General features: G+C 40.9%; 3 protein-coding genes across 4 annotated transcripts in view; 1 reads left to right on the forward strand and 2 right to left on the reverse strand.

The window, feature by feature from the left end:
• The first annotated feature begins 20 nt into the window (after positions 1–20).
• The window catches only part of camk2g2 (calcium/calmodulin-dependent protein kinase (CaM kinase) II gamma 2), a 105041-nt gene continuing 80888 nt past the window's right edge, over positions 21–24173 (forward strand). For both annotated transcript variants that reach the window (XM_086179656.1, XM_086179660.1), the window contains exons 1-3: positions 21–126; positions 1147–1388; positions 4183–4382. The gene's annotated coding sequence lies outside the window, so the exon portion shown is untranslated. The remainder of the gene's footprint in view (positions 127–1146; positions 1389–4182; positions 4383–24173) is intronic.
• myoz1a (myozenin 1a) lies at positions 479–7211 on the reverse strand. The gene is made up of 6 exons (XM_086179684.1): positions 7058–7211; positions 5101–5187; positions 4191–4378; positions 3839–4100; positions 2904–3066; positions 479–1375 (listed from the first exon to the last, which is right to left on the reverse strand). The coding sequence occupies exons 2-6, from the start codon at positions 5183–5185 to the stop codon at positions 1141–1143; spliced, it is 933 nt and encodes a 310-aa protein (XP_086035810.1). The 5' UTR covers positions 5186–5187; positions 7058–7211; the 3' UTR covers positions 479–1140.
• Positions 11382–22054, reverse strand: synpo2la (synaptopodin 2-like a). The gene is made up of 4 exons (XM_086180503.1): positions 21953–22054; positions 17093–17244; positions 16182–16900; positions 11382–14714 (listed from the first exon to the last, which is right to left on the reverse strand). The coding sequence occupies exons 1-4, from the start codon at positions 22052–22054 to the stop codon at positions 12124–12126; spliced, it is 3564 nt and encodes a 1187-aa protein (XP_086036629.1). The 3' UTR covers positions 11382–12123.

Raw genomic sequence — 24173 nt, forward strand, 5'->3', positions numbered from 1 at the left:
TTAATGCATTTATTCCTTCTAGGAGCAACAAGCTACTGACTTTGAAGTTGTTAGTGGTTAGCGCTGTCGCCTCACAGCAAGAAGATTCCGGGTTCGAGTCCCGGCTCGAGCACTGGATCTTTCTGTGTGAGTCTGCATGTTCTCCCTGTGCCTGCATGGGTTCTCTCTGGTACTCCAGCTTCCTCCCACAGTCCTAAGACATCAAGAGCGGACGAGGCTAATTTATACTCTAAATTGACTAGGCATGGCTGTGAGTGTGAATGGCTGTCTGTCTATATGTTTTGGCCCTGTGATGGACTGGCAACCAATCCAGGGTGAACCCCGCCTCTCACCTAAAGGCTGATGGAATAGGCTCCAGCCTCCAACCTTTAACAGGTTTAGAGGTACAAGATGCATGGATGGACTTTGAAGCTACATATTTTACTCATTTCATGCCACCTGGTCAATTTTTTCTCCCCATTTATCTGACTTTTTTCATGAAAAGAGTGATGAAGTGTATATTGTTCCAATGATTGTTCCAGAAATTGTGAAATTTTTACTAATTTTTCTACACCGACTTCCCTTGACACTTTAATCACAGCTCAAGAAAATTGTTGAAGCTCAGAAAAAGGTTTATTGTGGAGAAATTGAGGACCATAAAGTGGGTTAATGGGTCAGCGACTGACTCTGTGCAAGCACCCTGAATTAGACAGGCTTTTGTAGGATTTCTATTGCTCAAAAAAGGCCAGAGAATCTTAACAACAGAAAGGCACTAGGAAATAGCAAACATGACATCCAGACATGAACAACAGTCACATAGCGTAAATCTACCCTTCATAAATGTTCCAATCTTTCCTCATTCACAAAGTCTGCAACATTACACCAACAGTGTTTCTGATAGATCTAGAGGAGTGCACTGACTTTCAGATTTAGTGTTTTGTCTCCCCTGTACAGTTCCTTTGCCTTACAATCCAATACGGAGCACCCACATTTCATGTATCCCATCAGCTATTCATATTGAGAGATTTAAATTCATCAATATAACAGTTATTTGTAAGCCTTTGTATTGTACGCGTGCATGCCAGCATGTATGCATGCATTCATGCCTGCATGTACGTATGTGTTTGTGCACATCGAGTATAATCACAGTATGGGTATTTTTCACAGCTCATCGGTCTCTCCATCAAAGGGCACGGCGTCTCCATCCATATGAATGCTGCTGGGCTCACTGCTGCCCACCCAGCCAATAGGAGTGCGGTTGAAGGAAGGCCGGCAGCTGATGTCGTGTTGGTACACCACTGGGGGCTCAGGCTCCTCTTTGGTCGCCTCAGTTTCTGGCAGCTGGAATTTCAGGAGCTGGTTGGCCTTTTCAAAGCCACCGAAGGGCATTGCACTCCTATCAATACAAGGTGAGAGGATTCAACAGTCTGTTTTAGTTTATGCTCACATATTTATAAAAGAGGCTGAAGAATTTAGAAATGTTTGAGTATTGCCAAACAGCCGTTTTGAAGATACTCCCATATTTTTTTTTATACAATTACTTAATTCATCCATGTTTCTGAAATATGCAGTAAATACAAAATGGATAGAATTGTACAGTTGGCATTAAGTAAATATTGAATATTGTCCTTGGGAAGTCCAACAATTCAGAGAATTTACTATCTTTGGAATGTGCTGTAATGAGTTAATGTCTCAAGAGGTCATAGAAAACTTAGTCATGAGTTGGGTGTACACATCTATACTTGAATACAGTACACAAGTCTGATATATGTCTTCATTTAAAATGGATCGATCTTTGTATTTTCTGAATGGAGGAGCAGGTGATTTTATTAGCATAGCTAATCATCCTCAGAAATATCAAAAACAAATGGGACATTTTGCAGCACAAACAGTAAAATACATAATGTAAGGATAGATTAAGATGCAATTATAAAGTTAAACTACAGGAATGATTGATTGAAAAATCAACTAAATGGATTCAAAGCCCTTTTACAAACTAATTCCAAATGGAATTTCCATGTCAGTATTTACTGTGAAATTAGTTGAGAAACCTTCCAATGTTTGAATGCATTTCTTCACGATCAGTTTTTTTTTCAAAATACCATATTTGTTTTAATTGCACTACAGTTAGCACATCTGAAACCACAGATGATATCTTTTCATTTGCTTCTAGAATCAGTGAGCTAAATATTTGTGAAACAGTATCATCAGCAAATAAAGAGTATATTTTTGCATACCCTAGGTGGGTTATTCATGTAAATCAAAACAAGAGCGGTCCAAAGATGGAACCCTGAGGTACTCCACCAAGTAGTTGATCTCTATTAGAACTAGAGGGCACTCATAGAGTGCATACCCTCGCCAAGGGGATATGACATCATGAGATCCAGGTCCATTCGATTGTTCCTCAAGATTTATCATCTTACCAAATTTCATCAAAATCCATCCATAAGTTTTTGAGTTATCCTGCTAAAAGAGAGACAGACAAACCCTGGTGATCACATTACCTCCTTGGTGGAGGTACATATATCTATATATCTATATCTATCTATCTATCTATCTATCTATCTATCTATCTATCTATCTATCTATCTATCTGTCTATCTATCTATCTATCTACATATCTATATCTATATATCTATATCTATATCTATCTATATATCTATATCTATATCTATCTATCTATCTATATATATATATATATATATATATATATATATATATATATATATATATATATATATATATATATATATACAGAGAGAGAGAGAGAGAGAGAGAGAGAGAGATATTAATGGTCATAACTGATCTTTGTCCTCTACATAATCACTGGCAATTAATGTAATTGTGCACAGTAAAAATTACATTTTAATTAAAGCCCATTTTTTTTGACAAGCATCTGTGAAGCCAGGGCTTGAGGGAAGTACCTGTTGAAGCATTTGTACTTGGGCAGATCCTTTCTCTGAGCAGGGCCGGGCATTGCAGTTTTCAAAGTGGCTAACAGATTTTCATCACCTTTCATGGCCTTTTCCCATGGTGATATGTAGATCTTCCCATGAATGTCCTTAGATGCATCACCTTTTCCACCTCCTGAGAAGGAAATGTCCACAGCTATCAGACTACACCTGAGTAAGATTTCTGGATCATTAATGTGAATACAGTTGTTCTTTAAGAAATTGTCAACATTTTAGGAAATAGGTGTGACTAAAAGCCATGGGAGGAAAGGAAAAGGAAGCAACTCATGCTTTTCAAAATCAAATTTGAGAAATATAAGCTGCATATAAGCTCTGAATAGAAATGCCTCCACATAGAAAAAATTCACAACAGCTTTGCTGAGGTGTTGCAGCTCTTTTTTTCCCAGGTTTCCCAGGCATGTCAGAGAGCTGGAAGTGGATCAGGATTGTCCCAGTTCCTCTGTTTGGACTAGAGTTGCTGGATGAGCACTTTGCCAAATGTTGTGAATGGCATAATGCAACTGAAAGGGTCACACCAGACTCGCTTTGCTTTTAAGAGTTAGAGAACCAGTTAGAGAACCACTTGCCAGTCATCCTAGCCTTGTCACCTACAATTACAGGAAACAGGCAGCCTGGTTCATGCCAAAGATTGAAAAAAATCCACCTACCAACAACTCTAAAATTTTTATCTCATGTTTAATCTAAAAATACAGCACAGATGCAGTACACTTCTTTGAATCATGCAACCTCCCAGTGACATCACGTTATTCTTTGAATTGCTAATGTTAAACCTCTGGACAGGTTAACTTCTAGAAAAAAAAATTCATCCAAAAATATGTATGTTTTCAGTGCATATTTATTTAATTTCTGCAACTGACGTTGCCAACCTTCTTGTGGAGAAAACTCACCAGCTCCTCCTCCTTGCCCTTGGTCGCCCCCATGTTCCCCTCCTGCACCTCCGGCACCTCCTGCTCCTCCTGCTCCTCCTGCTCCCCCTGCTCCTGCACCCTTGCTGCCAGGCTTTGGAGGAGGCACAGGAGGGCCTCCTGGAGTGTTTATCCCTCCAAAATACAGCTGCCCTGCCTGCTTGCTAACAAAATGCCCACCAACATTTATAATGTCACCTCCAAGTTCACCTCCCAGACCGGGAACAAACTTCTGCAGGTTGTCCTGAAACGAATACAATCAACCTCACATCAGTGTACTGCTTACCAACACTCTGTTTCTGTTTCCATTTATTTGTATGACCAAGGCTCTCACCATTGACTCACTGCTGAAGATGTCAGGGTTGTTCTCATAGATGAACCTCTCCACCCTCTGCTGCCTCATCTTAAACATCTTGGAGCCTCGGTTCTTCATCAGCGAAAGTTCCTCCAGCATGATGTCTTTGGGCGTTCTGATCTTTTTGCCCAGGTTCAACTCGGATCCATCTGCCTCCATTTGGAATTCTAGGTAAGGACCATCCCAACAAATAGCTATTACATTTGGAAGTGTCTTAATGTGGGAAAGAAATTGTATTCTAGAAATATGGAATATTTAAATCTTTCATGTTAAATTTATATGGTAACTTTAGGAGGAGTTAAACACCCATAGTTTTATCCTTGTGAGCAGGGTCACAAGGTTAGGATGTGCATTCTCTCTAGTGATTAGGGAATGAAAACAAAAACTTGAAATACTGACTAAAACTGTAATATTTAAATTAAATCACTTGGTAAATGCATACAGAAATAAAAAGGGTTTTGTTTGATCAATTTTTGCGACGGACACAACTGTGGTCACAACTTTTGTACAGTTGCTTGTTTGATTATTGTATTTTGCCTGACTTACAACCAAAGATGATCATTGCTACTTTGCTTTAATTCACGTCCTTTTTAATACTGTTTTTGAAGATGGGGTTAGTAATGATACAATCTCCTGATCTGATTTGTTTTTATTCAACTAAAGTCAACCCATGAGCCCCAAGTGTTAATGACTGTTGTTTTTATCCTTACATTGCATTTTACTCCTGTACTGCGTCACTTAACCTGTACGAAATGTACTCCAACTATCACCTATCATTAATCTATTTATGTATACCTTGTTTATGTGAAACTGCTCTAATTGCTAAAGAAGATATCTTGATCACATGGAACTTTGGTTTCATATCCATGTCATTTTAGGTCAGCCTTACCATCCTGAGTGATATTTGATAGGTCAGTTATGATCTTGGTGAGCTTTTTCCGCTTGTTTTGGGGGGCAGGTGTTCCCAGAGGCATGACTGGAGGAAGCACAGACAATGTTAGAGTATATTACTGCTAACAAAAAAAACACAAAATAAAATGAATTCGAATAATAATTGAATTAGAACATACAGGATGCTTTTCAAGCTGATAAAAGTGGCAAAAGTCAAACAAAACCCTGTCAACACGTCTTCAGAAGACACTCAGTTGTCAAGCTATAAATAAAAAATAAAGTCATTTTAAAAGTCATAAAACAGATGCAGAGAGTGCTACTTGGTTGTAGAAAGGTAACCCTCTGGTGGCTTCAGTTTAGGAATTCCACTGGGTCAGAGACATTGAAAATATCTTGGGCATTCCAGAGAGTAAAAAAAAATTAAAAGCCTTTAGAACTCGTGGCATCCAAGAAGGCCTCAATGACTAAACCCCGGGCGTGTTTTTCAGTAAGACTAGTAATTGTTTTACAAAGAAACTAAAACAAAAAGAAAACGTTAAAAAAAGTAAAGCAGAAGGTGGTGCAGTAATTTGTTTCTATGAAAAGGAAAATCAGTGATGCTTCAATTTGAAGATACTTTTCACATAATTCATAACTGCTTTGCATTATCCCTGGTCTTCCACAAACTTCTCAAGATAAGACGTCACTGTCGACAGCTACAGCCATGAACCACCCATACGAGTGAATTCAGGGGACCTAAATGTATCAGACAGACATGCAGAGTGGACCCTGCTCATTTTTCAAGTTCAAGGGGGATGTCTTTGCCCTCAGATTCCCTGCATTCTCCACTGAAACAAATGTCTGCCGCAAGGAAAACATAGAGCTGTGTGTGTGTTTCCGTTTAGTTGAGAGGCACGAGATCTATTGCCAACATAAACGGAAGCATGCGGAAATTCGACATTAATTCATTCTGCTGCGATTCCACTGCAGTAAAAGTGAAGGCCTCAAATAATAAAATAGCATTTGACATTATTTATATCATCTGATCATATTTCCGTGTCTTCAGCCTGCATCGGAATACATGGGCGGGGAAAGCCGGAGCAATTCTTTCCTCTGTCTCATCTGTCAAGTCAGCTTTGACCAAGATATCTATCTTAATTGGAGCATATTAACACCAACTACTAAATGTATTGCAACCACTTGTAGCATCTTGCTCTACATTATAGTATGTGGTTATGTTGCGCTGTTTTTCTCCTTCATACATGCGTCTTAGCACCTTCAGTTCTCAACAGTTTTTTTGAGCCCCCCCTTCCCAGTTAAATGGCAAAACATCACATCACATCTTCTGTCTGTAACTCAACCCACTGTAGCTATTTTTAAAAGCCATCTCCACTCAAGACATTTTAGCAACAAGTAACGGCGTTATTCGACTATCAAATGGGCCTGACACAACATAGAAAACACACCTCCAGAGAATAAGTCTTAGGGAATGTTCAAACTTCACTCCCAGCACAAGTGAGAAGTGGTGTAGATTTGGTCAGCGATGTTAGCGGGTTAGTTTTGGGCACCGTTTTTAAGTCCCTTAAAATAATCCGCTTGCGCTCAGATGTACCATCCCCCGTCAGAGTTTGATGACACCGTATAAAATCTCTGCTACGCCCATACAGCAGGATGGTCAGCACATTCACCCATTTCTTTAGTCATTTTAAGACATACCCAGAACATTTAAGGCAGCAAGGTGACTTCAATGAAATAAAATAGAATTCAAGCAATCTCATCAAATGCAAAATAGTAATCTGACTTCTTGTGTTGTTGAGGTCTTTGCACTTTATTTTCCTCTTAATTTCTCCTCCGAGATGATGATTAGTTGCACAAACTGACTTACGCTTCCCATTTTGCAATAGCCAGATTTCAAATCAAAATTGATGGTTGATTAGTAGAACAAAGCACACTTGATGGGATGCAAATCCACTCACCGGGTTTTGTTGTAATCCAGAGAGGAGACGCAGACCTATAAATACCAAATAAAGACCCCGGGCTCAATGCTGGTTATCTCAAACACAAGATTACAAATCCCTCAGTGCCTCTGACCCTACGTAGAGCTGGACCCACGTCCCGGGGAGTGCAAAACCCACCCTGCACTCAGATGGCAGATCTTCCAGAGGGTTGGGGCTGCGGGTGGCAGTAGTGTTGGTGTCAAGATGGTTGGGAGGAGGTGGATTTTGAGGGGTACAAACAGGGGGGCTTCTAAGGCAGGGGGGGAGAGGTCTCTGTTGGCCAACTGAAATTGCTGATGGGGATATTAAAGGAACAAAATCATTCTCACAGATGGTTGAGAAGTCTATATTTAGTAGCAAAGAAGGCAGGGAAGAGAAATCAGTTATAAGATTACCTCAGAGGACTGTGAGTGGGATGTGTTTAGGTGGGAGGGAAAGGAAGGGAGTACTTGTACACAGCGCAGGTCTGGCGTTAAGCATACTGTATGTGTACAGTATATAATAAGGCCACGTCAGTTTGTGTGTCAATATGAGTTGGCTTCTTTACTCCCTACGTTACTCTAACCTGACGTGGGATTGTCACACTGTCAGTCTGAGTCATCGTGTGACGAGATGCAAGAACTCAAGAGAGAATCTAAAGGCCAATGACCTGAAGATAAAGCAGGATTGTTTTCATGTGATTTTTTTTTTTAAAGATTTTTTTTTTTAATGGAAACACGGCTTAAGATTTTACTTATGAAATCAAATAATTTACGTGCTGTGTCATAATACCAAGACCTTAACCAAGAAACACTGAAGTAATGAATCCAAATTCTGACCTGAAGCCTCACTTCAAATGAAAATAGAAAATTAGAGACTGACATTAAAAACAAAATTATGTGGCTAAAAATGGAAAAATCCCATTTCAGAAATGTTGAGTAATTTATCACAATGTGTAATTCAATTTAAAAAGAGGATGTAAAATTCCTATTCTCAATACAAAGTCTTGACTGAATATAAGCCAGGACTTTTCTAGTATTATGTAGGGAAATTTAAAAAGTCGTTTAAAGGAGCAGTATGTAGGTCACTTGGTGACATCTAGTGGTGAAATTGCCAATTGACACATTACCTCACACTTTTTAAAAAAAAATCATGCGCTGTCCTACATTTGTCAAACATCGTCCACATCCTCCCACAATTAACCAGCTTCAGCAACCACTTCAGAATCTAGAAAAAAGGAAACTTTACTGATCCCAACAGTGACTATGATGTGTTGGCGCCGCAGCGAACAGTAGCATGACTGGGCAGCAGAACCTTTATAGTCCATGTAAGGAGGGTGGCACCATGTGTTGTTAATAGAAGCCTGCTGCTTCGTTCTTCTATCTATATTTATTCCTGTCTGCCAGAACCATCTAAAGCTTTAGACGGTAGGGATGGGGTCAGGAGTATCTTCTGGTGTCTGTGAAACTCTATGGTCACTGATGTCTCTCAGGTTCTTCAAAGCTTGTCCATCACCTTGCAATCTCACATTACTGTGAATAATAGAAGGGAGATGCAGTTTAAATCTCCTCCTCTCTCACAAGTCTCTGTTTTCCTCATGTCTTTGTTCCTCCTCTGCATCCTCTGTGTCCCTAGAAAATCTGGGACTATGTTGTCGTCACCATGACAGTGGCCAAGCTTCAACTGATCAGCTGGTCTCTGGTGTAAACAAGGCCACTGTAGAGTTGCGATGTACTGTGTAGGCATTCATGGGGGAAAAGTAACCATGGTGGTAATACCCATAGCTCCTTTAGAGAGGTTGTAAAAAAAATAAATGGATAAATTGAAGCCACAAAGACAATTGCTTTTATTTGGTCCATTTATGAGCTTCGGTGTCCAAGCGTCATGGCGAATGCAAGAGGATTCAAATCACTTTGTAGAGCTAAAGAAGTCCTTGTTGGCTAACAAAAGCTTTAAGCGTAGTTGTTATTTTTTAAATAAGAATCCAGTCTTGATGATCTATAATACATCTGTCAATCTGTGCAACATAGCGTCTATTAGGAAAATGACGCATGTTGTAACCTAGCATAAGGGCTGCATATTTTTCTTTTTTTTTGTTTTTCATAATAAACATAATTGCATACAATTCAGTTCTAAATGAACAGAACTCGTTTTTCTTGTGCAGATTTATATCCATGGAAATGCTGGTTTTTGTTTCAGTCTTTCTTGCTGCCTTGATTTAAACATGCTCTTGTCCATACTCCTCTTGAATAACAGGTGTTGACCCCTCAGGACCCAGTAATTCTAAACGCATCTCCAAACTCCCGTGTTGGTTTTGCATCATCTGCTACATTCAGCTTCTAGAAAGCTTGACATTTTCAATCTGTATTCTGGCCATGTAAGTGTAAAGTGTTGATTTTATATATTAATATTTTTACTACTTTGTTTTCCCATTTCTCACCAAAAGATTGCATTTCTCCTTCAAAGCTTTCCCACTCTCATTTTATTTCATATTCAAAGGCAGTTGTGTACCAGCAAAAATACTGTTTTCATTATATAGAGTCCTCAGGATGGATATTAATTGCCATTAATTGGCAGGCTTAAGGTTGGCAACCAATTGCCCTTTTGACTGTAAACTCAGAGAGGAGTTCATCAGACTCCAGCATCACTTGGTGCCGAAAGTTCATCTGAAGAAAAAAACTATATTCCTAAATATTCTTAATTCCATGAGAAACACGACGTTTCCAAGATTTACATGATCCGAAATCAATGCCATTAATTTTTGGGTTGGTGATTATGAGTAAATGTTTATGGTTAGGCAAACAGGGGCGGCATGGCTCAGAGGCAGAGTGGCCGTCATGCAACCGAAGAGTTCCTGGTTCAATCCTCACTTCCTCTGGTGACCATGTTGAAGCAAGAAACTGAGCCCCTAACTGCTGATGGCCCTGCGACGGACTGGCGACCCGTCCAGGATGAACCCAGCCTCTCGCCCATTGTAAGCTGGGATAGGCTTCAGCCCCCCCCCATGACCCTTAATAAATAACCAGTATAGAAAATGGATGGATTGATGGATGGTTAGGCAAGCGATGGTTGGAGTAAGCCTTAAGGAGATTAATATTTGGAAAGAAATGACTGTGTTGATCACCGCATTTTGCAAAAACAGGATTTAAAGTATTTTTTCTGTTTTAGTTTGTCAATAAACATACATTACTACATACACTGCTAAATTTATATTATGAACTATGCATGCATTTTAGAAAAGCATGTTAAGGTAAAAGAGCCGGATCACACAATGAACAACAGGGGGCAGTATAAAATCAGACTTGTCAGACAACTGGAGAGCTTTTAAATCTAACTTTATTCCTTTTAAAATGTCTCCTTGTCAGTATAAACATCTCTACTCAGCAATTATAGCAAACATTTGCACACTTTTCATTTAATCCAACTACATCCAGAAACATGAATTTATCGTATTTTACACCTCATTATAACTATATCTACAAACTAGATTTGTAGCAGCCATAAGATTACAAATTTTATAATCAAAAAACTGTAAAAGATATATTTTTAAATGATAAAAAACAACAAAAGTATCTGCCCAAGAACTCCACAAATGAAATCAATCTATTGCTTTTCTTCCTTTTAAATTAGACATCAAATGCGTTTTTTTTATGTTTTTTTTTACTCATGTATATTAATTTGAAGGCACCAGCTTAACTTCTGTGTTTCTTTCCATCAACTTTCTCATTGTACATATAAGTCCCAGACTTTCCAGGTCATCCTTAAACCTCTACAGGCTGTGAGATTTCTTACTTTGCCCGTTTCAATCAAGACTCACATTTCTCCCATCTGGTCATAACCCTGTATGTAAAATAGTGGCCTATGACCCCTCATAGTTACACAATGCCCCCTTCACAACCACTCTCATATCTTGAACACTTTAACAAATGCTGGTGCCTCTTTTTCAGTCAATTTCCCTTTGTTCAGCATCATATGAAATCAGAATTCACCAGAACAAAATACACAGTCCTTCATCCGTGTCATTTGTTTAATACAATGTAAGAGTTACATCTGCAAAGTTCACACTAATAGTAAGTAGGCTCTGTTGTGTATAAGTGACAACTGAATGCCATCATATCCATTGGCAAGTGCACATGAAGTGACGGCAGGGCTTTTGTTGAATGGGTTACCCATTCATAATGTTGCCTTGCTAAAGTGAGCACAGGTAATTTGTTAAAGCTCACCAAAACTTTGTTAGAAGAAACCCTATTTTCCATATAGTTCCATAGTGAAATAAGGTGTTAAAACATATTTTATACTTTTCAATTGGGCATGCATTTGAAACCATGGATGTGCAAACTAGGTCATCATGAATTTCTTATTGAAAATGACATATTTGGTGGGAAAAACACATTATGCACATCTTTTATTGGGACTATTGTTTGCCAAAACATGTTAGCCCTCTATGTTTACCTTATGATCCTCCACCACCAGTAATTCCTAAGTGATTTATTCTTATTGTATAATTGCAAGTATTAATTTTCAACATCTTTCTGAAATTTCAAGTTTAAAGAATAATTCAGTACAGGCTCTGTTTAGTTGGCATTTCTGCTAAATGTTTAGAAAGAGATCTTCAGAAGCCTTACACAAACCTCCCCCAGGACAGGCACATAGTGGACTTTACAGCATACAGGATTTGCGAGTATTACTTTTACTAGGATAAATGTGTGGGTAAATTAGTTTGCAGCAAAAAAAAAAACAAAAACAAAAATTCTAACAATATGATGAGTAACATTCTCCACAGGTAGATGTTAAGCCATTATTCATGATTTATACTTCTTTTAAACTCTGGATAATGTTAATTACCAAAGCTTCGGGTGATTCTTAAAAATAATTGTTTTGTCTGACCACCTCACAACACTAAAACTCACCAAAAAGATCTCAATTTACAATGTTGTTAAAAGAGAAACACAAAATATTGTCATTTGAGAAACTATGAACCAATGTATATATGGCCTAAGTGAAACAGCCCTAAATTAATAGAACTTTAAGATCTCCAACTTTGGTTTTTGATGATTTCTTGCAAATTACATTGCCCCTGGTCTCCAGACATGGGGTTGGACTCCTCCCTTAGTGGCCACAAAACGTGGTTTGGGTGCCTGGACTGTGTTGGACTTGACTCGGGGCAAAGAGGAAGTGATTCTGAGCTCGGGTGCACTCTGGAACTGCTTGGCTGCCTGAAGCCCAGTGCTGTATGAGACTGGACTGTAAGGCGTAGGACCTATAGGGGCTAAAGGGTCTGGAATAGGAGGGGCAGCGAATTTTGGGAGGCTGGGCAGCCCAGCAGTTTGGGGTGTTAGTAAAGCTTTGGGAGGGGCATTTACAGGTGCTGGTGTCAAGAAAGGTTGTGGGGTTGGATTGAATGGACCTGGAGGTGGGGAAGTCATGCCAGAGTGATTCAAACGTTCTCCAAGGGTTGTGGCTGAGCGGGGTGCAATGACTTTGGGAGACAGAGTGGGTGCTGACATAGGTGTGGGTGTGGAGAATCGCTTGATCTCATAGGCACGGACAGTCCTAACAGGGATCTGTTTAGGAGATGTTAAAGAGCTGCCCACCATTCTTGTGGTATAGTCATCCTGCTGCAAGGTTGATAGATTGGCAGCACTGCCACCATAGCTGAACATGGCAGAGTTAAGCTGGTATGGCTGCCTTCTCATGGCATCCAGAGCTTTGATGCCCTCTCTTTGTGAGCCTCCCCTTCCCCTGCTGCTAGGCCTTGCTGTTTCCCTTTGAGGCCCTGTAGGAATAGAGGGACCCAGTAGTGGGTTGTACCCAATGGGCGGAGGGGCACGGACATTCGGGGAGTATTTCCAACTGGAAGGATGGGGAGGATTGGAGAAGGAATCAAGGAGTTGGGTGGCACCAGATGAAGCAGATGAGGCCACTTCCCGCTGATAAGGTGTTTCAGGTGGGGTGTCCACTACATACATACCCATGCGGCTTTGTCTGCGGGCAAAAAGCTGGGCCCCCTTACCTCCTGCTTGAAGAATCTGTGGGGCTTCCTGCATAACCCGAGGCTTGGGTGCCACTGGTGGAGGGACCCTCCCCGTTCCAAACTCAACAATTTTCTCTTCCCCTGCACCATCACTGATTGCCTCAGGTGGTTGGCCTTGTTTGTACCGGGTAGACCTGTCATCAAGGTTCTGCACCATTGACAACAGCTCAGGGTTGGGAGAGTTCTTCTTGACATCTGGTACATTGAACATAGGTTTGGGTTTGCTGCCAGTACGGCGCCGAGCCTCGAGTAAGATTCCTGTGCGACCTCCTGGACCAGGAACAGGTGTTGGAGCTACAGCTTCTGGCTGGGAGACAACTGCCACTGGAGCTACAGGTGGCATACAAATTTGAGGTGGAGGTGACTGAACAACTGACACTTGACTTGGGGGAATCTGTGCCACTAGATGAGCTGAACTTGGGATTTGTGACATCAGAGGAACAGGAGCTGGAGCCACTAGTTCTTGTGGAGCTGAAGGCATTGAAGGCATAGGCAACTGTGGCACAGGTACAAATGGAGCCTGATAAGCAGTGGTCATAGATTGGGTGGTCTGCATCATCTCTACAGAGGTTGAGAAGCCTGAAGGGTGATAGGTAACAGAAGCTTCTGGAGGAACCAAGGGAACTGGAGGAGTAGAGGATGATGGGGGGATCATTGACTGAGGACCAGGTGGTGGATGTGACATGACTGTCGGGTTAATGGCCTGCTCAGTGGCAGGAGTAGATGGTAGGGGCACCACAGCTGCTGATGCAGGGCGCTGGCTTGTCTTTGTTACAGGTGGTTTGAATGTTACAGGAGCGGTGGCAGCTCTGATTGTGATAAAGCCAGGTGTGAAAGGACGGGCAGTTCTATTAAGGACATTACTGGCTGGAAGTTCTGGTAATGGTGTCTCTGCTGGTGGTGTTTGACTACTCGTGAGAATAGTCACTGTGGCCGTGGTTGGTTTAGGTGCCATAAGTGGAGAGGCTGTGCCATCTGTACAATGGGATAGGTCCCCGTTAGTGACAGCAACTGGACGTGGGGCTTGGGGTAGTTCTTGTTGTATGGCTATAGGGTCAGGTTGTGTTATCTGCTGAGGCTGGATATTTGGTTGCAACTGTGGTTGTATCTCTGGGTGTAACTGAGACTGTTCCTGGATTTGAGACTGTGGAGGAGCCTGATGTTGTGTTGCTTCCACCTTCAGGGCATGCTCAGCAGCCCTCTTTCTCTGCTGCTCAAACAATTGGGCACCCTTGCCTGTAGTATCACTCAAACCTGGACTTGGAGCATTCTCTTCCCCATCCCCACGACCTTCAGTGCCTGCAGTTGCCCTCTTCTCCAGCATATCCAAATAGTCACTATCCCAAGTTGGGTCCGGGGCTGACGAAAAGCCATCTTCATCAAATTCAGACTCACTTCCAGGGCACACCCCATCATCCTCTTGTGAGTCCTGACATCTGTCCTCATCAACACTCCCAAAGCTGGTGAGGGTGTACTTCTTGGAGCGCTGCCGCCTCTTCTTGAACATCAGCACCCCCTTGGAGTGAGGGTTGGGAGCATCAGTGAGTAGGGATGCAATTGTTCGACACTTGCTTTTGGCTTCCTTTACCTGCTTGTCTTGAAGTGTATCTCCCCTGTTCAGTTCTGCAGGGTGTAAAAGCCGTAACTATTAGGAATTTGCATTCAATAAATTACAAAAACAAATGGGTAGTTTTCATTCTTGACACAGACTTATATATTAAAAAATACATCATTAAAACAACACAAATATGTGAAAACTTTAATGACCCTACATCATGAACAAATACTAAAGGGAGTTCAGAGATGTCTGAGTAGCAGATTTAAGCTTTACATCAAGAACTAACTCTGACATGTAGATCAAAACACCTCCCCCTGCCATGTCTTCAACAGATAGTCATCTCATGAATTACTACAGGGGGCAGTTCCGGAAAAAATTCCACACAATCCTTTGGCTTCTCACATTAGCTGGGGTGAAGGATAACTTTGCACGTTAGTAGGCGCATATACTAACTCAACATAACATCAAACTTCTAGCAAGCTTGTGGAAAGTTGCATGTTCTAGGTGACTGGAAGGAGAACTTCAAAGGGTGGACACAACATATCCTTTGACTTGTTTTGGGATTAAGCAGATTATCATAGACAACCTAATTCTGTTCCCTAATTAGTAGCTTGCTGCCAGGTGAAAAGAGTTTGTAATATGTCTGGGACATGGCTTCTAAATGGACATTAGAACAATATAGCTGAACTCAGCGGTGGTAAAAGGGATTTACAGGCGTAAATTTATTTAAGTACTTAAAACAGCCCTATCACTTCAAATAGCACAGCTCATCCTTAAACTTGGACTTATTATGGATGATGTATGGGATGACAAGTAATTGGAGATTGTAATTTTTAGGGGGTCAGTTGCATCAGTGAGTTGTCACAATTTCTCCAAAAACAATAAGATATTTCAAGGTTATTGTTCAGCAAAACTTAAAAAGAATAATTGTTCCGTATTCTTTAAAGAAACATTGAAAAATATCCTTCTCATTTTGTTATTGCACCAATCTGAAACTCACAGTCAAGGAGTCATTGTTGTGACTGATATATTAAGTACAAAGTAGGTTGTGCTTTTCATGAATTTGATAAAAATATTAAAGGACAGCAAGAATAGCAGTCAGAGAAGAAGGAGAGAGAGTGGGCCAGTGAAGTAGCTGTCCTGTCATTGCTACCTGATACATAAAAGCAGCTGGAGGTGCTTTTCAGAGCGCTCAGATTTATCGCTGGGGTTGTTACACAGGACGTTGGTGGTAGTAAATAATACTGGTTGGACAGTGTTAAACAGCTTTAACTGGGTTTGGAATCTACTTACACTGAATCACCAACCTTAAGGATAAAATGGTTATTTAGTTTGTTTTTTTTATTGTTGGATCATATGTCTGAGAAACAGTGTTTTTGGTTGTTGTTGTTTTTTTGGCTTTTAATAGTAACATCCAGATTGAGACAATACTAGATGTGTGATTTAGAAATAGGATATATGGGTTTTCAAGGTAGCTGCTATAAGTTTGCCAATAGAACTCACTATTTTTTTTTTTACACGGCTGCACTTACTGGCTTGCTTGGCCTTTTCCGTATACGTTGTTGTTAGCTCCTCATCGACAGGATTATTCACGGGTCCGACCATGGGCACAAGCTGGTTGCGGGAGTGGAGCATCAGTGCCTCTTTGGCCCTTTCAGGAGATACCAGTGGCACATTAGCTGGCTCCAGGAAGTCAGTTTCTTCCTCCTGTGCCCCATCCCTTGGCCCCTGGTCATCTGCTGAGGAGATGATGGAAGAAGTCTCTGTGGATGTCTGGCAGCACCACATCCCAGGACCAGGAGGCTGGTAAATCACCTCTCTTCGTGCCACACCTGGTAGCCCCCCATTTCCGTTTCCATCTCCCCCGTGTCCATCTAGCAAAGTGGGGTAAACATGTGCATCTGGAGCGCTGTCGTAGCCACTCATCTCTGATGTCTCCCCGCCCTCAGGGGAAGCCCGTCCTGTGGGTTTCCCTGGATTTGAATTGCTGGGGCTGCGGCGTTTCTGTCTGCGCTGCCTCTCATAGCCCGCCACGTCTGCGTCGCTGTCAGTTTCACCATAGTAAGCCTCACTCCCAGGTGGAGACGTCAAGCCGCTGGTAAGGGACGACTGGCTACGGTGGACCTCACGTACAGGTGCATGGTGGAGGAGGGTGGGTGACATGGCACGTAGAGCAGCACGGTACTCTTTGTCTATACGCGGGGAAGGAGCACGGGTCACAAGCACCACAGACTGAAACCCAGCAGGCACCCTGCAAACAAATTGAAGTTTTTACATAAACCAAGGCCTTGAGATATGAGTCTAATTTGCTAAATTTGGATTGAGGTTGTCCTCAAAGACTTGTTTTTTTTAAATAGATATAAAATGTAAATTAGTTTTTGAGCTTTTCAAAGCTATATCCATTAAAGCTGTTGAGTGAGCACAACTCTTTTGTCCCTCTGACCTCTTCACCCGGATGTGTAGTATCCCCGGGGAGCTGTCGATGAGGTTCATGGCTTGGGCGTGGGACAGGGAATTACATGGATGCTCGTTGATGGACACCAGCTCATCAGCCTCCCGCAGCCCAGCCCTGCAAGCTTTACTGCGCTTACGCACCTGCAGACAAATTTGCAAAACACAAATACACACATGAAAATCTTGTCGTTTTAATGCCTTGAGGGAAAGCCCAAGAAATAAAAATAGTTAAGATTACTGTCATCGTATTTGTATCGTTCTTCTATTACTAGCCTTTTTAATGTACAGTGTGCAAGCCCAAGTACATGTAATGCATTTAAGTGTATTGCTATACAAAGCCTGGTGAAGCCTCGGGATTTAAGCTTTCAACTCTCAAATCAGGTCCAACCTCAAATTGACAAGTTCAAGTCAAATCTCAAGTGCTCATTTCTCTCTGACTCAAGTTGTCATCGCTCTTGTATGTAGAGTTTGGAGAAAAGTAAAAATATACTTCACCTAATAAGTGCTAAACTGCTAACAACAGCGAGACTATTCTAAAACATCTATTTTCAAACCCTCTAGAACGCTATAACTCTTCCGGCTCTGTGTTACAAGTGTGTGCAAGCACTAGTGGCTCTAGCTAAGCTATGGCTTTTCAGCAAATTATTAATTATAATTATTTCAGCAAAATGCACTTTTTGGGGTGAAGTATCGCTGAGAGAGAAGTGATTCATGCGCAGATCGTTTTCTTGTGTTTTGCATACATTGTTTCTCTCTCAGTAGACTGACAGACAGATATTACAATATATTTCTATATATATATATATATATATATATCTGTCTTCCCTTGCTGTTGTATCACTTCCACTTGAATCTTTGTTCAAATGTGATAATTGCATTGACACATGAAAACGTGGCATGACTCTATTGCTGTCTTGTACTGATTTGTGATAGCGACAAACAGAGCATTTTTTTGTCCCAACATATGGAGATGTGGACATGCGCCACATATTGCAGCTTGAGTGAGGCTCTCATACACACTTAAAGAGGGAAATGCCAGCCAGCAGCCATCTTCATTTGGTGCATAGCTATTGCTGCCCAAGGTCTGTCAGGGCCATGGCACTCTGCCCACCATAAAGTGCCCTGGGTCTATCCAAACCATGTCAACATGTTCCATCACAAATTCAAGACGGACTTTTAAACATTTTTAAAGACAGTTACTGCAGTGTTGACTGCATATATCATATGTATCAAATGAAGACCTTGTGTTTGATTTTAGAGGTACGAAAGACTCGCTTTTGTTGGCTTAATTAGTTTTCTTTTCAGCTATTCTGGGGTGCATGTAATGAAATCCCACATCCCCATTTAGCTAAGCCCGTTAAAGTGGCCGGTGCTTGCATGTGGGACAGGATATCAGTTATTCATTTGGTCAGTCACCTTGTGGTTGCAAAGTATCACAGTTCTAATACCCTTACATGCTTACATACACCACATAGATTGCTACACAATACACATTAACTCATATATAAACACACAAACACGTGCAGGCACAGGCCCTCGGGCAGGAGCCCAGCACTGTCACGCTGGCTCTTTCAGCAAACCCCAAACTGTTCCACCTGTTTGAGATGTTATCGTCTGAGACCTGACATGACTACGCCCTCTTGCTCTCAGGGGTGAAGGAGCATGCTGTTTTAGATAGTCAGACAGAAACAGCTGTCCATTGCTCTAAAGGTGATTGGGTGTCCAGTGGCTCTGTGTACACACCACCACATTCTGCATAAGTCATCTACAAATAGAGGTGGCTAGTTTATATTAGGCGTGTCATGATTTTGATTCTAAATTGGAAATTGATCTAAATAAAAGCTCGATCGAAGCAGTATCTTTTTTTTTTCTCTCTACTTCCGCCTATGTGCAGTGGTCCAGGACATAAAAGACTTCGAAGAAGATACACAGCTCATTATTTACATGTGAGATTGGATGTTTGAGCAATTGCTGTTCATAGGTGGGGCAACCTTTGCTCTACACTCACCTTGTGATTCCATTGTGATGCATGAATAAGAAGCTTCACTACATGTCAAAAGGTACTTAAAAGTTTGAGTGATGAGTGTATGATCTTCATCATTCAAATTTTAAATATTACAGAAATTCTTAGTACATTTTGAAATATTTTTTTAGATGTGAGAACAATTGTCTTTTCCTCTTTACTAATCAAGTATTGCAGGTCTATCATAGCCAAAACAATGGAATGGTGACCTTAAAATTCAACTTCAAATGGAGTTATGGATTTGGTTTACATGGGGATTTCGTCGAGGAATAACAAATTTAGAAGGAGACTAGAAGTGCACTCAGAGAGCACAGACCTCTTTCAAAGTCAATGTCATATTTCCCTGCAAATTGATAAAAACATACAGAATCAAGAGTCACTACATATTTAATATTGTTATGAAAATGAACATACCCATATGTTGGACTGACATGCCAATATTTGAGTATACAATGTTCTAAATTATACCAACAGCAGTGACTTCAGATGCAGACTGCTCCAATCATTGAGATTAAGATGAGAGGCAGGGCTTCAGCTCATTTCTAAAAGTAATAAACCATGAAACAAAGGGTTAAAACAATTAAGAGCTAAAATCTGAGTTTGTATAACAGAAATGTCAGGGAAGTGTTTGGCAAATCCAACAAGCTTTAGAGAAGCAGTCTAGCCTGCTAATCTCAATCAACTGGGAGGCTCCAGCTGCAGTTTGAGGTTGTGTTGGTGATGCTAACTGCTTGGAAGGGCGAAATAATTTTTGACTTAGACAGTTACATCATATCAAAGAAGACAAAGTTGCCTAAAATGATGTGTGAGCGAGGATAATTTTAAAAGACATTTTTGATGACAGTTTAAAATCTTCTCCCACTCGGAATGTGGCCATGTCACCCACTCCAGCCTCGCAACATTACGTCAAATATACCCCTTCTCACCATGTTAGCAAAATCAAAAAGTAAATGCTGTATCTGCTCGATAATTTTGATCCACACCAAAATTTGATTGGTTGTTACTCAGAAAATGTTCCACCAAATTTCTTGAAAATCAGCCAACACAAACAGCTCTGAATATATAATTTCTTGATAGAAGACATTACTTCATTTTAAATCGGATTGTGAACGTTTGTGTGGAAATACAGTGGCTAACTATACGGGCTTATAGGATAATTGTTAAGACAAAGGTGAAAATAAAAGTGTGTTACAGACGAGATTTCTCTGTCATATCAACAGCTTTAATTCAGATGACCAAAAGGAGTTCCAATCGTTACCAATTCTATATTGTTTTAATCCACAAAGCCACAGGAAACGCTTGCAAAAAATCTGAGCAAAATTTTTAGAAGCTGGAGCAGAATTTATTCATGTGGTGTCGCATGGTGAGGCAACCAGAATTTCTAACCCACAAGAAAGAGTCCAGAAACTCTTAAGTGAGCAGTGACATAGTGCACGTACAAAATATATGAGGTTCATTTTTGAGTACTGAGCTGAAACGCACACCCTGGCAAACCCCATGACCTGCTGCTTCTCGACCAAATATAGCCACCTGAAAAAGAGGTTCTGCTCAGTCAACAATTATTTAACATGCATGTAGATATGTCTGCATGTAGCGCCTGTAGCAAAGGTTTACAGAAATGATATCACGAGAGGTGTTGCAGATACGCATGTCTCTTTCAGCAGAGATTGAGTTGCTAAAGTCAGAGTGAACGGTAGTGACATTGGATCAATGCTATTTAAAGCTCTTGTCACACATGATGATTACATGGTAAATCACTGGAAAGAAACTGTAAAAGAAGATGAAGTCGGAAATGTAAATGCATTTAGTTTGCTCTCACAACTCCTTTGAGAGTCTTTGCACAAGCTTCATACTTTACCTGTCAGAAATTATAGACATCTATTTTAGATTTTTCTCTGTTTAAAAGCCTTCTTAAACATTTTAGCCATTTTTGTATTCATCTTTGGCTTCCAGTCCAATCTCTTCTTAAATGGAAATCCTGATTCCAATCCGAACTGTTTGCTGGTGGTGCCAAATATGGGCACCCAATTTTGGCCATAAAGACTTTTGCACTACAGCAGTAAAATTAGCTGGAGGGGAGTTTGTATGAGACATGTCTGGATAAAACTTTCCTTTACCCATTGAATTAGTTCTCTGTTTTTTTTGCATTTCTCAGACAGTAACCTGGTTGGTGTTTGGGTTGAATCGCATGAATGTCAGAAACCCTCTAGCTCACTCTCAACTCACCTTTGTGGTTTCTGCTGTGATAACTGTTTCCAAATAAATCTCAGGTGTCCTGCCAGCTTTAACATTACCAAGTGTGACTGGAGTGATTTTAGTTCCTCTCTAAAATTATATTCTGTAGTGCTAATCTGATGATGGATACAGGTCAATGGCATGCAGACATGTCTGCTCACAGTAAAGACCCATTAACAGTCTATAAAATTAAGACCACAATGCCTATATATATATATATATATATATCTGTTACAATATGGACAAGTCACCACTCTTACTGAACTGTGTCAGTAAAAGACCAACCATGAAGTTCATTCCCTTTCTGTCAGAATCACTATAATTTTAGAGGACATATGCAATTTTAAAGATCACATAAATCGTCAGTGCTATGCATGAAGATTACTCTCAAATGAGATGATGACTCATATTTAGGCCCCAAACCAACCTGCGCGGCAGCCGGTATATTCCATTTCATCTCTTTCACAGCTCCATCCATCTTGACTTAATATATCTGATGATGTTTCACTTCTGTTTAGTAAGGTTGTTGAATCAAACATAGCTGTCCACATTCCACTTCAGCTGAAAATGATCATCATCGACCTGACTTACCTTAGCCACCTGCAGTGGTTTCTGGTGTTCCACGCCTCCCTGGAGACGAAAGCCCCACGGCGCTCCACCGGACAATGTTATAACCACTTCCTCCGCAACCATTGTACTGCCTTCTTTGTCTTTTTTTTCTAAGTTTTCTTCTTTTTCTTGGTTATTTTCCACCCCGAATTGTGTATTAAATGTGTCTGGGGGGCCCTCAGTGCATTGGCCCCATGGTAAGCAGTCAGGGCCCCCTCACAGAGCTCTGATCTACACTTTGCCTGCCACACTGTCCGGGCACTGACTTCTCTCTCCAAGGCCGATGCTCACACCTGAACATACACACATGCGCACACACACACACTTCTGTGCTCCCACCCATACCCAGAGTGGGCCAACCATCATAGCCAAGGGAGAGTGAGAGGGAGAAGGAGGGAGAAATATGATGGGAGGGGGTTTGAGGCTGCTTACACTGAGGAATGCCTGCCCCAAATGAGTAAGGGGAGGGTCCAGCACAACACTTGTCCTGTCACTCAGACCTATGCCACTGAGTCGCTGATAGCCCCTCCAAAAATAGGACACCACCACCACCACCACCACCACCACCTCTGCTGCTGCGCCTGCTCCCCTGCAGACCAAGGGAAAGTTACCATTTGGAACATCCAAATGGAACTGTTTCATATCTGGCTTTACAGCATTGAGGTCATCAGTAACCTTTAGTCAGACTCTCAAATCTCTTGCCATGATAGGATATACCACTCTCAATTAATCACGTTGAGCTATCTTTTGATTTATCAAATTGGATCAACATTGGCACTTGTTTCTTAATTGTTGTAATTTGTTGAGACTGCAGCGGTACACTGCCAGCTCCTCTGGACCTGGAGACATTCTGGGCTGTCATCATAGAGCCTTTAGGATAAGTACTGGATGAGCAGCCGGCATAGCTACATTGGGAAATGTCCCAAGGTAGAACTGCTAAATCACAAATACCTTGAAGCATAGATGAGGCAGGAGCTTGCTTATATAAAACTGACAAGAAAAACAAAGTTTCTCAACATTCCTCATCTATAAAAAGGAAGAAAATCACAGATGTAGAATCACAACTTGCTTTATAAACTGTCAGATATGGCATAATCTCACTGCACTTTCACTTTAAACAAGGCACCTTGGGACCAAGCCACCTTATACTGTACCAAGCCATTATTTGTGAGGGCTGTGCACAAACAGTTTGAACAGATTATCAACATACATAATAATACAACTAAGTTATAATATTAGTTTAGAGCGGCTAGCGCTAACGGCACCCTGATTGTGTGTTTTTTGCCTTTTAATTACTGACAAATATGTGCCCTGCCCTCACAATGATGTTGTTTTTTTTTTTCCCACTTCTCAAGAATAGAGAAAGAGCCAGCCACATATATTTAGCTCGAAGCTAATGACGGCTAACAACAGCAAAAAAAACCAAAACAAAACAAAACAAATAAAATCAAAGTGTTTGTGGTTTGCTGAGCTGGATAATGGAGATGTCGATTATGCAAACCCTTGAACTTTACAGTTTGTACTCTTGAGCGCTTGTAATGTGACACTTTGTTGTGTTTTGCTGTTGTTTTGTTGCTGTAGCTATTGCTAACATCAGTCGCCATTAGCTTCAAGCTAAATATACATGGCTTGCTCTTTCCTGCATTCTGGAGTCCGAATGAAGTGATGGTGGAGGGAAAGTGGAAAGAAAATAGTGAACTGAACAACACAGATGTTTTAACTGAAATTATGTTTAAATCATTTCTTATAGTTACAAGTATAGTTCTAATCTAACAATCTTAACTATACTGTATTCCCTAGAATAGTTTTGGTACTGTCCTTGCTTGCATGTCCTTGGGTGGCCCGTCTTTCACCACTCCACTGAATTTGATGAAAATCTGCTTCAAAGTTTTATGTAGCCCTGCTAATAGAGAAGTGCCACCAAAAACATCCTCCTTGGTAATGACCTCCATGCTTATACAATATCGACTAACCGGGTTTATCTTAATGTTTCAATCTGAAATCACATTTAATGGTAATCTTGACCTAAATAAAGAGTGGAAAAAAAACACAATCTCTAATGCATGCACAGTCTCCTGAGCAGCCCTGCAAGTATGTAACTTGCTTTTAATATGTTGTATTTTCCTTTGGGGCAGCGGCCTTGAAACCTGTTGATAGAGGCTGGATGATTCCCTTGCTAGAAAGGCAATGTTGCTATTATCAA

Source organism: Aulostomus chinensis, chromosome 16 (genome assembly GCF_037954235.1).
Source record: "Aulostomus chinensis isolate RoL2024-O1b breed Wild chromosome 16, RoL_Achi_v1.0, whole genome shotgun sequence".
In the NCBI taxonomy this organism is placed as follows: Eukaryota; Metazoa; Chordata; class Actinopteri; order Syngnathiformes; family Aulostomidae; genus Aulostomus; species Aulostomus chinensis.